At 45.5% G+C, this 14683-nt stretch overlaps 1 protein-coding gene across 1 annotated transcript in view; it reads left to right on the top strand.

The window, feature by feature from the left end:
- The first annotated feature begins 13346 nt into the window (after window positions 1-13346).
- The window catches only part of PYROXD1 (pyridine nucleotide-disulphide oxidoreductase domain 1), a 17530-nt gene continuing 16193 nt past the window's right edge, over window positions 13347-14683 (top strand). Inside the window, exon 1 of the mRNA XM_083820734.1 lies at window positions 13347-13569. Within this exon, the coding sequence (XP_083676860.1) occupies window positions 13489-13569 (81 nt within the window). The 5' untranslated portion in view covers window positions 13347-13488. The remainder of the gene's footprint in view (window positions 13570-14683) is intronic.

The raw sequence follows: 14683 nt of genomic DNA, 5'->3' as shown, positions 1-14683 counted from the left end.
CAAAGCCTATAGACCTCCAGCTTGTCCCTGCAGTGCCAAGCCAAGGATGTTTCTGGTGTGCAGCTGGTTGGGCAGCCAAATGTAATTGCTGGTGACAGTAAAAGGTATATTTTAGGCCCCACTAATGAAAAGTAAATTACTGGTCTACCAGGGCTTGTGCCCTGATGAAGAGGTGCAGTTGCCCCCTGATGAGAGGCTCCAACCCAATGTTGACTAGACCAAGCATCACTGAGGGTGCGCACCTATGTACAGGCAGACATAGGTTCACACACCTCTTGCAATTCTTCTTGATCCTCATTAAGCCATGACAGAAATTTGGGGATTCCAGCTTCAGAACTCACATACTGTCCAAGACATCATCAATTCAGTTGAATATCCCCCCGAAACTATGGGGGACAAACCTTTAACCATTGAGTCATACCACAAGTACAAGAAAAAGTAATAAGGAGGAAAGATGATGAACGACACAGCAGCAGCAAGCCTCAGATTTTCTCATTTTCATTATACAGTTTACAAATTTCCAGAATGTTTGGTAGACTTAGAAATTTTGAGTTTGCTTAGGTATTTGCTGTTGTCCAGTTAATTCTAGAGAAATGGGAAGATGCCAGGATTTCATTTTTACAAGCTAGCATTTACACAAGCCAATGAAATAATAACCCAGTTACCCATAGGGTGTTACACTAACATTTTATTTGGCAAATACATCTTACCCCAACAAATCATACTATTAATGAGGTAAAATACTCCCCATGCAGATCAGCAGACTCTTCACACCAGAAGGTTAAAAATAAATACATTGTCCACTTAAAAAACAACAAAACTTGCGAAATAGTACAAAAGCTTTCATGAGGTTTAATTTTCCAAAGTAGCTGCAAGTGACTTACAAGTAAACAATTAATTAAAAGAGCTCCATATGGCTGTATTGGGTTTATGTGGCAAGGTTTTGGTAGAGGGGATCTGCAGGGGTGGCCTCTGTGAGAACAGTCCAGCAGCTGCCCCATGTCAGATAAGGGCCTGTTTCAGCCGGATCCGAAAGGGACCCACCGCTGGCCAGAGCCGAGCCAATAAGCAATGTTGTTTGTGCCTCTGTGAGAGCAGATTTAAGAAAGGAAAAAAAAAAAAAAAAAAAAAAACCAGCAGCTGGGAGAGCGAGGAGTTAGAACCAGCCCTGCATCCCTCAAGGTCAGTGCAGAAGGAGGGCAGGAGGTGCTCCAGGCACACAGCAGCAGTTCTCCTGCAGCCTGTGCAGAGGCCCCTGGTGGAGCAGGCTGTCCCCCTGCAGCCCATGGGTCCCACATGGTGCAGATCTCCACACTGCAGCCCGTGGAGGAGCCCCCAGTGGAGCAGGTGGAGGTGGCCTGGAGGAGGCTGTGGCCCATGGAGAGCCCCCACAGGACCAGGCCCCAGACCAGGGGCAGGGAGTGACTGCAAAGGAGCGGCGGAGTCAAAGCGTTAGGGACTGACCGCAGCCCCCATTCCCTGTTTCCCTGCACCACTCAGGGGGAGGAGGTAGAAGAGAGTGGATAGGGAGAAGGTGTTTTTACTTTGGTTTTTTGTTTGTTTCTCACTGCTCTAGCTTGTTAGTAATAGGTAATAAATTTTATTAATCTCCCTACACTGAGTCTGTTTTGCCCATGACAATAATCGTTGAATGATCCCCCTGTCCTTACCTCAACCCTCGAGCCCTTTTCATCATATTTTCTCCCTCTTTTCCTTTGATGCGGGGGAGTGAGAGAGTGTTTGTGGCGGAGCTCAGCTGCCCAGCTGGGTAAAACCACCACAGTAGCATGCATATGAGTATACAGGGCACTACTGATTTCCCTTCTGTTTCTGGACCCCAGGGTATCCTAACTGAAGTGTTTTCTGACTGGGAATTACCTAAAGACACCATCAGGATAACAGGTCCTCTCAGCCACGTCAAGATTCATGAAAAGTGTGAGACACATACTCCTGCTCCCCCATCTCATGCCCCTCACCACAGTGTCAACACTTTGCCATCACTGTAATTTCCACTTTTCTTTGTCCCATGGGCACTTGAGAGCATAAGACAGATGATCAGCGCTCTGGTCCGACTCGTGGATGGGTTTAGTCATGCTCTGAGCCAAGGAGAGAGTCAATGAAATAGTACTGTAGCCAGAGCTCCTCCTGTAATACACAACACAGAGGAGTGCATCTACCATGTGAGTTAATGAGCAGCATGTCATATGTTTACCAGTTGACTGGCATCTGTCTCCAGCCTGCAGCTTGATGGAAGAATCCCACCCACTGGGTTTGCTTTCCATATACTGTGCAGAGCACAGCAAGCTGTAATCATACAGGTGTCATATGCAATGTTGGCATCTGAGGAGCTGTGCACATTTCACCACCACACAGTAACTGCTGTGAATGATACTGGTCCTGCTCCTTGTAGGACATATTAACCTGTATGGGCCTATTCATGAATGAAACACTCTTTAGCGACCCACATCTTTTCTGCTGTCATCTTACAAGAGAGAACACAAAGGTTAATGGTCAAGTAACAGCCATACCCATATAAACCTCTCATAGACCCCTGATAATAATAATGCATATTCATACCCACACAAATGAAAATAGAACCCAGTCAACATGTTTTCACTGACAAGTTTCTGAATGTTTGTTAATTGCTGTACTTTCAACTAATAAAAAGAAACATTAATTTAGCTGGTACTTAATTATCTGTTAATTTATTTTCAAGTCCAATGTGTTAAAATTATAATGCTTGGCACACAGACATTTCTTGGGAAAAAATCTGAGTACTAATCATTACAGAAATAATGAAAACATATTAATCTCTGGATATCTTGTTATAGAACACATCAAAGACAGCTTAAACAATGTGTGTGAATGCACTAGGATGATAATACAATGCACAAGCATATTATAGAGGCATTTTCAAACAATCTGGTGATCCTGAGCAGAACACCATTGTACATCCAGGAGTCAGTGATCCCCAGAGCAGCTAACCTGGCACAGTAGGTGCAGGCTACTGTGCTGCACACGTCCCTCATCCACAGGACGAACTTAGCTAACTAATTGTAAAGCAGGAGCCTGTCATCAGCTTGCAGTCAGTCCTGGCGATTACGGGGCCATGCCCAGCTGCAGGCAGGCAGCAACTCCTGCACAGGGGTGTGCAACCCTCCATGTGATGGCTAATTCAGGCATGTGCCTCTTGGCCATGACTGCTGCTTACTGCTAACAGAAGTCCATTTCATCAATGACTGTTTCATCGATGTCCATTTAATTAATATGTGATTAACATTAAATAATTCATGTGCATTTGGACATAAGTCAATGTGTCATGCCCCATGCATTTTCATAGTGCCCTGTAGGGTTTGGCAGGACCAACCACCCCAACAATCTTACACAGAAGTATGTGAGAAAAGGAAGACCCCTCTCACTACATACACAGAAGCTGCCTCTTTAGACGACATCATTTCCCATGTGTTTTCATATCTTTTGGGGATTTGCTGGTTGCCATTTTTTGACACTGTCATTTGATTTGTTTTATGTCTAGAGAAAGTATATATAAAGGAATGTAAAAATATATATTTATATTTTATGTATACCTAGATACACATTATATATGTATATACACGTATGTGTGTATATACATTATATATACATAAAGATATATAAAGTGTACTGTTAGATTATAGAACTTGTTATTGATGGTACATGCATATACCAGCTTTGTTACTGTGTTCCCAGCTGCACATGCTGATCACAGAAGGACAGAGAAAGGCCTGTGTTACATAGGCAGCGTATGGGCCCACTTGCCTGCATCCAGTCAGACAACAGGTCTCATTTTAGAGGCTCAGTGGTCCAACAGTCGGCTGCTGAGCATGAAGTATACTGGGTATAACATATACCTACCACCCCTGAGGAGCTAATCTAATCAAACAGATCAATGCATTATTAAAAGAGCAAATGCATGTGCCGCTCCCCTCTCACAGTGTAACTGGCCAACAGTGCTACTGCAGGATAAAAACAATTTCATTAACAACGTACGCTTCACAGTCTATACCTCCTATCCTAACATCTTCTGCTGGGACATCAGCTCTATGAGGTACAGTCTGGGATGTTGATTGAGCCCGATGACACCCCAAGGGCCAGAGGCAAGTGCAAACACCACACCCCTAAATTGAAACTCATCCCTGCGGAAACCTTGACACATGGACCAGGAGCCATTACTTAATCCTAAAGGAGCAAGACAACATCCCTCATAACATGCCCCAATTTATGCCATATGTAAAAGAAAGTCTTTGTTTTATCTCATACAGAACTGCTATGTGAAGCCTCCCAGTAGTGCTTTTGATCTCTGCATTTTGAATATCAATATACATGAAGTGCCAGTCTCCTGCCCTCCAGACACACCAAAGACTCCACCTCTGCCCTCCAGACACACCAAAGCTCCTCTCTGTCTACTAAACCTCATAAGCAACTGGACAGCTTGGTGAAATTTGCACCATCATTTACTGGGGTACATGAAACTGGGAATGGAGACTGATGGCAGGATATCATTTTTGGTCCTAGCTCCAATGTCACTGTTATCCTACACTTATCCTCACAACCATTATTTGTTTTATTACTCTCATATTATTAATTGTAGTAATTACTTTGTATAAAAGAATCTCTCTAGTAGCCCAAAATCTTAATGGTATAATCTGCAATTTACAGCATCTGTAGGAAAGGCCAACTGTTTGTGGATCAAGGGGCAGAAGGTAGTGATGCAGACCAGAAGTCCATTGTACATTGAAGAATTAGTGATCCACAGAGCAGTCAACCTGAGTTGTCCAAATCTGTGCTGTGCTGCACATACTGCCTGGCCTTCAGGCTTGTGCTGTGCTCCACATAAACCTTGGCCACTGAATGAATTTAGCCTGTAGATTGTAATCAAGAGCCTGTCTTGAGCTCCTACCAGGTATTGGCAATTACACCGCTCACATGGCATTGCCTCTATATAAAAGTGCAGCAACAAGTTCTCATGTGAACATCCTTTTTGTTGGATAGTAAAAATTAAGAAAGAAATGCTTTCTTTTAAGAAAATCCTATAAGAGCTCAAAAGACGAAAATGCTGGGTAACCATTCCACAGGCAGGATCTGTATGGTGTGTTCTCACTGAAGACCCATCTATTGTTGCACAGCTTTGGGCTCCCAGTCCCAGACGGACACAAGATTATCTACACTATTGTTTGTTTCCGTATAGTGTTAGCTCCAATAAATGACATTTTTAAGCGATGCTTTACAGAATCTGAGTGTCTTTCTTACTGTAATCATAATGAACCAGCACCTCCTGGTGCCAAAACATTCAGATGTTTTCCCAGAAGCAAGTCTGTAGTTTTAAATGTGATTCAGATTAACCTCAATGATAATATTACATCTGTCTTTCATGTGAACCAAGTGCTAACTGACAAAAAAATCATCTTGGATTTTTAACGTCACTCAACCTGTAAAAGGTTCTGTGCTCTCTTAAGACTATCACTTCTCCAATTCCCTTCCAAAGGCTGCTCAAATAGTATGTGATTTTCAGTTCATCTTTATCATTCAATCAGCGGATGGGGCAGTTCTTGCCTCCCTCTGGTTTCACTGTCTGAATAATCTTTTCATCTGCTTGAGAAATGGAAGACAGTGAAAGAAAAAGAATTCCTTGTAGTATGTACTGCTCTAAAGATTTTATTGTCATAATCAGTACCTTAATTCATTATTCATGACTGGTACGTTACTCATATTCCCTGACAAAACCTACCATCTCGGCCCAAATCAAGAAAGGCCTACACACACCTGAGATGCCCAAACACACTTGCAAAAGTGGAAGGACAGTAGAAATATGAAGTTCTTCACCACTGGCAGTCAGTGGACTCTGCTTTTTGCAATTAGAGCCAAGATCTAGATGTCCTTACTCTGTTCCAAATCACAGTGGCAATTTAGCAGAGGATACAGGGTAGTAGTGACCAAGTCAACCTGTAACTACACATCATTTTTTTTCCTTCATAGAAAACAGAGAACCAGAAAAAGCATTCTGCTTTATGGACAAATGGATTTCTTCCAGATATTTTTTGTGGACTACCCCAGGCCAATGCCTACTCCATCTATGCTCTACAGCAAGGATTATGCTATTGGAGTTTGGGGGGATTACGAAAGTCACATTTGTGTATGGATTGTGTATGTTAGACAGGCAAAACCAAGCACTGAAAGTTTCACTGAAGCACACCTAACAGAGGCAGCCAACAGATGTATTAGCTTGTGCAGAAGTCTGTGGGTTATGCTTTGAGAGTTTCTGGACTTTTAGGGTCCCGTATCTTAGGGAAACTCTTGGGAACATTCTGAAAAATCTCAGACTGCCTGTTGCTGTCAGGTAAGGATGAGATAAGGAGAACCACAAGCATATGGACCAGAGAAAGCTCTAGCAGCTTCTAATGAGCATGATATCTGCTCTTGACACAGGATACCTGAAGCCTTTGTTACAGCCTCTCCTAATTAGGGAGGGTCAAGAACCCTCTAGCTTGGGTGAGGCCTATGTAAGAACCAGGCCTCGAGTATGCCTCCTAGAGGTGGCAGTTTGTGTAGAAGGGGATAAAGAAAGGGTCCTCAGTTGAATTTGTATCACTGTAACAGTCGTGGGTATGGTAGTGACACACCTTAGAGCTGTTTCTCCTAGAAATTGTTGGCCCGTCTATCCCTTTAATGTGGAAGTTTCAATGCGAACCAAGCTTTAAATGTTAGATGTAGCCTTCCAAGTCCCAAACTGCTGGGAGTGCCTGGAGCCTCTCTCTGATGCCAGAAGAGATGGCCCTCTGTCCTGCAGGAGGTGTGCTCTATTGGAGGAGCTGTATCATCAAGTAGAAGACTTACAGGAGGAAGTAAACAGGCTGTTGTGGTGGTTTTACTCAGGTGGGCGGCCAAGCTCCACCACAACCGCTCTCTCACTCCCCCTCCTCAAAGACGAATGGGGAGAAAATACAATGAAAAGGGCTCGAGGGTTGAGATAAGGACGAGGAGATCGCGCAGTAATTCTTGTGACGGGCAAAACAGACTCAGCATAAGGAGACAGTAAGATTTATTGCTATTACTAACAAGCTAGAGAAGCAAGAGACAAAGGAAAGAAACCAAAAGCACCTTCCCCCCCATCCACCCTCTTCCACCTCCTCCCCCCGAGCGGCGCAGGGGAACAGGGGAATGGGGGTTATGGTCAGTCTATAGCGCTTCTCTGCTGCTCCTTCTCAGTCACTCTCGTCCCCTGTGCTGCGGGGTCCCTCCCACGGGATGCAATCCTTGCTGAACTGATCCGGCGTGGGCTGCTGACAGGCAGCAGCTCTTCAAGAACTGCTCCAGCTATGGGTCCATACTACAGGGTCCATCCCTCAGGAGCAAACTGCTCCAACCTGGATCCCCCACGGGCAGCAGCTCCTGCCAGGTCACCTGCTCCTGCATGCGCTCCTCTCCACGGGCTACAGGTCCAGCCCGGAATCTGCTCCGGCAGGGGTCTTCCGCAGGCCGCAGTCTCCGTCGGTGCAGGTCCACCTGCTCCACCGTGGTCTCCTCCACGGGCTGCAGCGTGGAACCCTGCTCCACCGTGGTACTCCATGGGCTGCAGGGGGATAACCTGCTTCACCATGGTCCTCACCACAGGCCGCAGGGGACTTCTGCTCCGGTGCCTGGAGCACCTCCTGCCCTCCTTCTTCACTGACCTTGGCGCCTGCAAGGCTGTTCCTCACTCCTCTCACTCTCCCAGCTGCTGTGTGGCGCAGCGTTTTTTTCCCGTCTTAAATATGCTCTCACAGAGGCGTAAACAACATCGCTTATTGGCTCAGCTCTGGTCAGCAGTGGGGCCCTTACCTAACATGGGGCAGCTTCTAGATTCTTCTCACAGAAGCCACCCCTATGGCCCCCTACTACCAAAACCTTGCCAAGTAAACCTACTACACCTGTGCAGCAGCAGTGAAGATGAAAGGGAGATGGACAGGTTCTTCTCTGAGACACAACAGCTTGAAGAATGTCAGACCCCAAATGCAGTAGAGAAGCTGGCAGTGTCCATCCCCACTGTTAAGGTAAGCACAGCCTCTGGAGAATGGGAAGATAGAAGATGGTGACTTCTGGTACCCAGAAGAAGGCTCCTGTTCAGCCTGAGTTGCTTACATCTACAAAGTAGGCTCCTAGCTTTCAAAGCAGAGGAGGAGTCATATGTATCTGTAAGCAAAGATCTAGTCCACCTAGCCCTAAATCATGCAAAACATGCAGGAATAAATGGTAGGTCAATGGGTGACTTCCAGCTACAGGGCACACAGGCATCCATCTGTTGACCTGACCTATCAGCTAGAGAGGTCTGTGCTGTCTGCCGGGGAACTAGATCTGGGATGTTGTGGAGGGACAGACAAAGCTTGTCTAACCCTCTGACTACTAACCCCTACTGTTATTCCTTGTTGGTACAAATGATACTTCCAAGGGAAACCTAGCCAATAACAAAAGTGGCTATAGAGCCCTGGAGGTGGTAGTCAGGGGGTGTGAGGGCCCAGGTGGTGTTCTCAATGCCCCCACTGAGGGGAAAAGTTACTTACAGGACAGTTCAGCAACTGGCTATAGAACTGGTGTTGGCAACAGGGTTTGGGGCTCTAAGACCATGGACCCTCTTTGCAAATCAAAGACTGCTTGGGAGAGAAGGGATCCAGCTCACTAAGCATGGCAAAGGTATTCTTCCCAGTACTAATAGCTGACATTGTAAAAAGGGATTTAAACTAAGAATGTTGGGGAAGAGAGAGAGTAACCACTTTGAGGAAGTTATGGGCAGAGTTGAGTAAAGGGCATGGGGTGGTGTGACAGGAAGGGATCACAAAATCCTCAAAATGATGGTCAGCCTCAGCCTTCAGATGTAAACAAGGAAGTGTCTAGAAGGCCCCATTATGGAGAAATCCCCCAAACCTGTCTAGAAAATCAACACACAGGGATGCCTCTCTAAATTGCCCATATACTAATACAGTATGGCGAATAAATATAATATAATTGCAGAGCTACAAACTCATTGAGACTATGGATATGAGGTGGGATGGCTCCCATGACTAAAGTGTTGTAATGGAAGGATACAGGCTTTGTAGGAGGGACAGGCAGGGAAGATGAGGAGGAGAAGCTGCTCTCCATGTGACAAGATCAGCTGGAGTGCATGAAGCTCCGCTTGTGATGAATGACTAGCTGACCAGAGTTCATGGGTTAGGATTAAAGAGGACAGGTACAGATGACATAGTGGACGTCTGCTACAGGCCAACTGACCAGGTAGAACAAGCAGATGAGGCCCTCTATGGACAAATAAGAGCAGATTCATGTTCACAGGCTCTGGTTCTCATGAGGGACTTCAACCACTCTGGTATCTGTTGGAGGGACAATGTAGCAGGAAATAACAATCCAGGTGGTTCCTGTAGTGCCCTGTTAACTTCCGCCACATGATAGAGGAGCCAACAAGCAGAAGTACTCTGCTAGACCTCCAGCTTGCCAAGGTTTTGTTAGGAATGTGAAGGTCAAAGGCAGCCTCAGTGTGGCAGGTATGCTCTACTTCTGCACTTGGCGTAAGTCTTGTTCAAGCTTATGAACCACAGCAGGCCTCTGTGCCTGTTCCTTGAACTGGACAGCTCATCAATAATAGAGCACCAGGTGGATGCTCAAAGCCATGAATAAAGGGTGGCACTCCCTTAAAGCAGGTACCCACTGAAATCCCTCATGGGGAAATGATGGATCACTTCAGAGTTCAAGAACAATACATTTAGGAATCTTTGACTACAAGCCAATTACTTTATCTTATAAAAAGAGCAGCTGGAGAAAGCCTATTTGAGCTCTCCAGGGATCACAGCAAGCTGTAATCCTTGATCTCCCCCTGAGCTCAGACGTCTCTCATGGTACCCCTGAGGTGGAATGTCTTTCAGGGCTGATTCCTTGAGGATCAAAGCTCATCCACAGACACACACTGAGAAGGGTGAGTAATTCACCCAAAGGGGGGGTGGAGAGGGGAGGGAGTTTGCAAGCATGCAGTTGAACTTAGAAACACCTAATACCCTTGTACTAGGTCTTGTGTGAACTTTGCCATTCTCGAACATTTAACTAAGTTCCTGTTTCCATTAGAGCAAATTCTGTTTAAATCACTGTTTTAAACTGGCTGATGATTAAATGCTGATTAAGTGCTGTTAAGAATCATACAATCTATTTTTTTTTTTTGATTTACCATAAGAACATAAAAAATTGCTGTTAAATCAAAGTTGTGTAAAAAATCTATTTGCATCAAACCGGTGTAGTCAGCAGGATTCCAAGTAGTATCACAGAATGCTTACAAAAGCATGATATTTAACCAAACCCCACACCTGGGGAAGAACAGCCCCAGGTACCAGTATATGCTGGGGGGGCCAACCAGCTGGGAAGCAGCTTTGCAAAAAAGGATCTGGGGGTCCTGGTGGATATCAAGTTTGTGGCCTTGCCACAAAGAAAGCTAATGGCATCCTGGGCTGTGCTGGGCAGAACATTGCCATCGGGTCAAGGGAGGTGATCTTTCCCCTCTAGTCAGCACTGGTGAGGCCACACCTTGAATGCTGTGTCTAATTCTGGGCTCATCAATACAAGAAAGACATCGACACTCTGGAAAGAGTCCAACAACAAGCCAAGAAGATGATTAAGGGAATGGAGATTCTTTCCGGTGATGGAAGGCTGAGAGATCTGGGACTTGTCAGCCTAGAGAAGAGATGGCCTGGAGGAATTCTTTACTGTGTGGCTTACAGAGCACTGGATCAGGCTACCCGGGGAGGCTGTGGAGTCTCCCTCCCTGGAGATCTTCAGAAGCTGCCCAGAGATGGTCCTGAGCAACCTGCTCTGGGTGTCCCTACTTGAGTGGGGGCAGCATGGATCAGATGACCTTCTTAGGTCCCTTCCAAGCCTAAGCCATTCTCTGTGAAAGTTATGCAATGGCATGGGAACCATGGTGGGTGCACAGTGACTCTTTGGAACATTGAGCTCTCAATTAATAAAGAAAAAAAAATGTTTAATGACAGCCATCTACTTGCATAGCCTCACATCCTCTGCTACACTTTTCCTATGTATGCCTACTAGGAAGTTTGGCAAGAAGTCTCAGGAATTAATTTTTGACGGGTTACTGATATTAAAGCCAAGATCATTGTATTTCCTACATAAACTAAACATTATTAGTCTGGAAAAGTTTTTACAGATCTGCATTTATCATCCATGTGCTGTCAGTTAGAAATTAAGGAGGTTGCATAATTGTGAGCAACTGTTTTCAGTCTTAATTTGACCCACTGTTTGAAATATTTTTTTAACATTTTTTGTGAATGGAAACAGTCATAACTTTTCTTAGTTTGCACAAGCAAATGCTCCAAGTAAAATGAGTTATCTTGCCATTTATTTTATACTGCAGAATAAAATCCTTGGAAGGTATTCTTGTACTTGGTGACGCAAGTCTATCCAATTTTTTTTTTTTGCACAGTTTGGGTCAGGTCATTTACTCAAGTAACTCACAGTGGAATGGGATGTGTTCAGAGAACAAAATTTAGTTTATGACCAAAATGGTCAGCAATTGTCTGGACTGTGAAATTACCTCCAATGCTAGGGAAAAAGTATTTGTAACTAAGTGCCATTAGGAAGTTGCTGTTTTGAAGACTGATTGATGTCTTGGTAGCAATGTCTAAAAAGGTATCAGCTGTGAAATTGTGTCATCTTCCGTGGTGCACACAATTAGTAGTCTCATCTTCTCTTCCAAAAGGGAAAAATAATATTAAAGAATACTGTTCAAATTAAAAATATATGTTAAAAAGTCTCAGGTAAATGGCCCGTATAAGCTTGAATTCATTTTAAGCGTGTCATACTGAACAACTAGCATAGCCGGGCAGTTCATCACATGTCGCTTTGTTATTTTTATACACTTCTCACATTAATCATAGTCTCTTAAATTACAAAAGTTATTTGCTCCAATCACCAGAGAAAACTGCAGGTTTACCACCACCAAAGCCTGACAGGCCATCTCCAGTGGTGTTGTTTCTGAACAGCAGCAGGCGCCCATAGGGGAAGGACCATGTACCGCAGTGCGGCCACATGCTTCAACAAAGGATTGCACGTCTTCGTTTGGGAGTTGTGTGGGGGGACACAAGTGTCTCAGAAACATCAGCTCATTCTCTAGTTGACTTTATTATTTTATTAATTTTTTATTTTATATCACTTCTTAGAAGTACATGATGATCCAAGCTACACCCACAACACTGCATTCAAAACTCTGGGTGGGGGGGAGGCCTGTGAAAAACGAACGCAGTCTCGTGTTTTCATGTTTCTTTTTCCAGATTTCTGGTTAAGGAATGAAGAAAGGCTTGAGATTTTTATTTCACTTTTGTGATATATGGAGTAATAATTCGTGTCAAGAAGATGGTTGATGTTAATAAAGAAGGGGGAGATGTGGGAGTGTGGCCATGGGGGTCGACAAGCCCCATGGTTGGTCCCATCGGACTCTTAACGATGAGGCCATCAGGAATGTAAAGAGTTTAGGGGGAACAAAGAAGGGTGATTCAGGAGACGCCATGCCGTCTCGGGTTGCTTGTTCTCCCACCGTTAAGGCATGGAAGTTGCTGGGGGTTTGCTGGTTGCCGGGCGAAGTTGTTCGACCAATGAAGAGTTAGCAGAAAAGGACTGCTGTGGGGCGAATGGTATAAGAAGGGAGCCTGTCCTCAATATGGGATGTAACACATATATAATGAAGTTATGTCATCAATAAAGAAGCAGCAGTTACTGATATAGAACAATGAAAAACACTGAGTAAACTGTTAAAATTTATTGTTTAATGTTATATGATAACCATATTATTAGCGTGGCTTCAAGGGTTAACGCAACGCAGGAAAACACGGCCTCGCATAAGTTAAGTGTCAATCGCATTTTGTTACTTTCGGGAACCTTGTGGAGGGCAGAGCATGCGCAGAAGAAGAGGGAGCCGGTCGAAGCCGCCCGTGCGGTCTGGACGAGATAATTATAATACGAAGCGGGGATAGGTCATACATATGTATAGGCGTACTAGGGTTTCTTATGAATATGTAAAAGCAATGTTCTATATATTTAGAAAGTTCGACGGTTGTGCGTGTTGGTAGAGCACGCAGCGCTGTCTACTTGCCTCTTATAAATATTACTAAATTCAGATTGAGTTGTATCTTCATTTATAACACTTTTCACTCCTCGTAATTATTTGCGTGTTCCCAGCGGTCCCTCGACAAAGCCCACGAAAACGCTGACGAGCAAAGTCAACGCCAAGCCCAGAACAAGTCCACAAACAGAGCTGGCGGGGCCGCGCCCCGCCCTGCCGCGAAGGGAGGAAGTTTGGGCGTCAGCGCTCGCCGTAGGCGAAGGGCCGCCACCGCCTGGCGCTTCCCAGCGAGGAAGCGGCGGTGGCGGCGGCAAGCGGAGGCCCTCTCCTTGCTCGCTGCGGCGCCCGGGGAAGGCGGAGGAATGGCGGCTGCCCCCGGCACGGCGCGGAGCCGCTTCGTGGTGGTGGGCGGAGGCATCGCGGGAGTCACCTGCGCCGAGAAGGTGCAGGCCGCGGCCCCGCCGCCACAGCGCGCATGCGCGGGACCCCAACCCGGGGGGGGGGCGAGGGCAGTTACTCGGGGGGCGGCGCCATCTTGGCCGCGGGGATCGGGGTGGGTGGTAGTCGGTCGGGGGGCGAAGTGCCTGTAGGGGCAGCGGGTCTTCAGCTTCATACAGTGATTACGTAAGCGTTCTGTGTCTCCCCCAGCGTTTTACAAAAGTTTATTCCTTTTAAAAGAAACTATTTTATAAATGAGTAGTGAGCACTTAGAATCATAGAGTCATTAAGGTTGGAAAAGACCTCCAAGATCATCTGGTCCTACCACCAATATCACCCACTAAACCATGTCCCTAAGCACCACGTCCAACATTATCTTGAGCACCCCCAGGGACGGTGACTCCACCACCTCCCTGGGCAACCTGTTCCAGTGCCTGACTGCTCTTTCTGAAGAGGATTGTCTCCTCATTTCCAGCCTGAACCTCCCCTGGCACAACTTGAGGCCATTCTCTCTAGTCGTATCACTAGTTAACTTGGGAGAAGAGGCCAACCCCCAGCTCCCCACAGCCTCCTTTCAGTTAGTTATAGAGAGCAATAAGGTCTCCCCTGAGCCTCCTCAAAGCAGAGTTGTACTACAGCATACTCAGCTGTCTGCCAACACTTGCCAAGAGGGTAAAACTGCTTTGCACGTATTCTGATAATTGTTTATGAAGGCTTCATAAAGAAGGGGTTAAACCTTTGTATCGTGAGAAAGCTGGCATTCTGTATGCCAGTCGAGAGGTCAGCAGCTCAAAAGATAGCTGTGTTTATAGCCATCAAGGACTGTACCATGAGTAGGAGGAAGTTTGCTGTGCTGTGCTCCTTGTCATGAAAGCAGTGCATCAGTTTTTATGGAATCCATGCTTAGGGCTGCACACCTGTGGAGATTCGCCAATCCCTTCAGCTTTCCCTGAGCTCAAAAACTCTAAAAATCGCTTTGTTCACTTCTTGTTTTCAAGGTTTTTGGTGTTTTCAAAGTAGCAGTAACTGGAGGGAGTTTTGAACCCATAACATGGAATAAAATGATGTAGATATTAGTTCAGCGAAAAACATTCTAGTTGTCAGACTATAAAGCAGTAT

The sequence above is a fragment of the Anser anser genome, assembly GCF_964211835.1.
Source record: "Anser anser genome assembly, chromosome: 1".
Taxonomy (NCBI): Eukaryota; Metazoa; Chordata; class Aves; order Anseriformes; family Anatidae; genus Anser; species Anser anser.
This window is presented reverse-complemented; position numbering and strand designations above follow the sequence as displayed.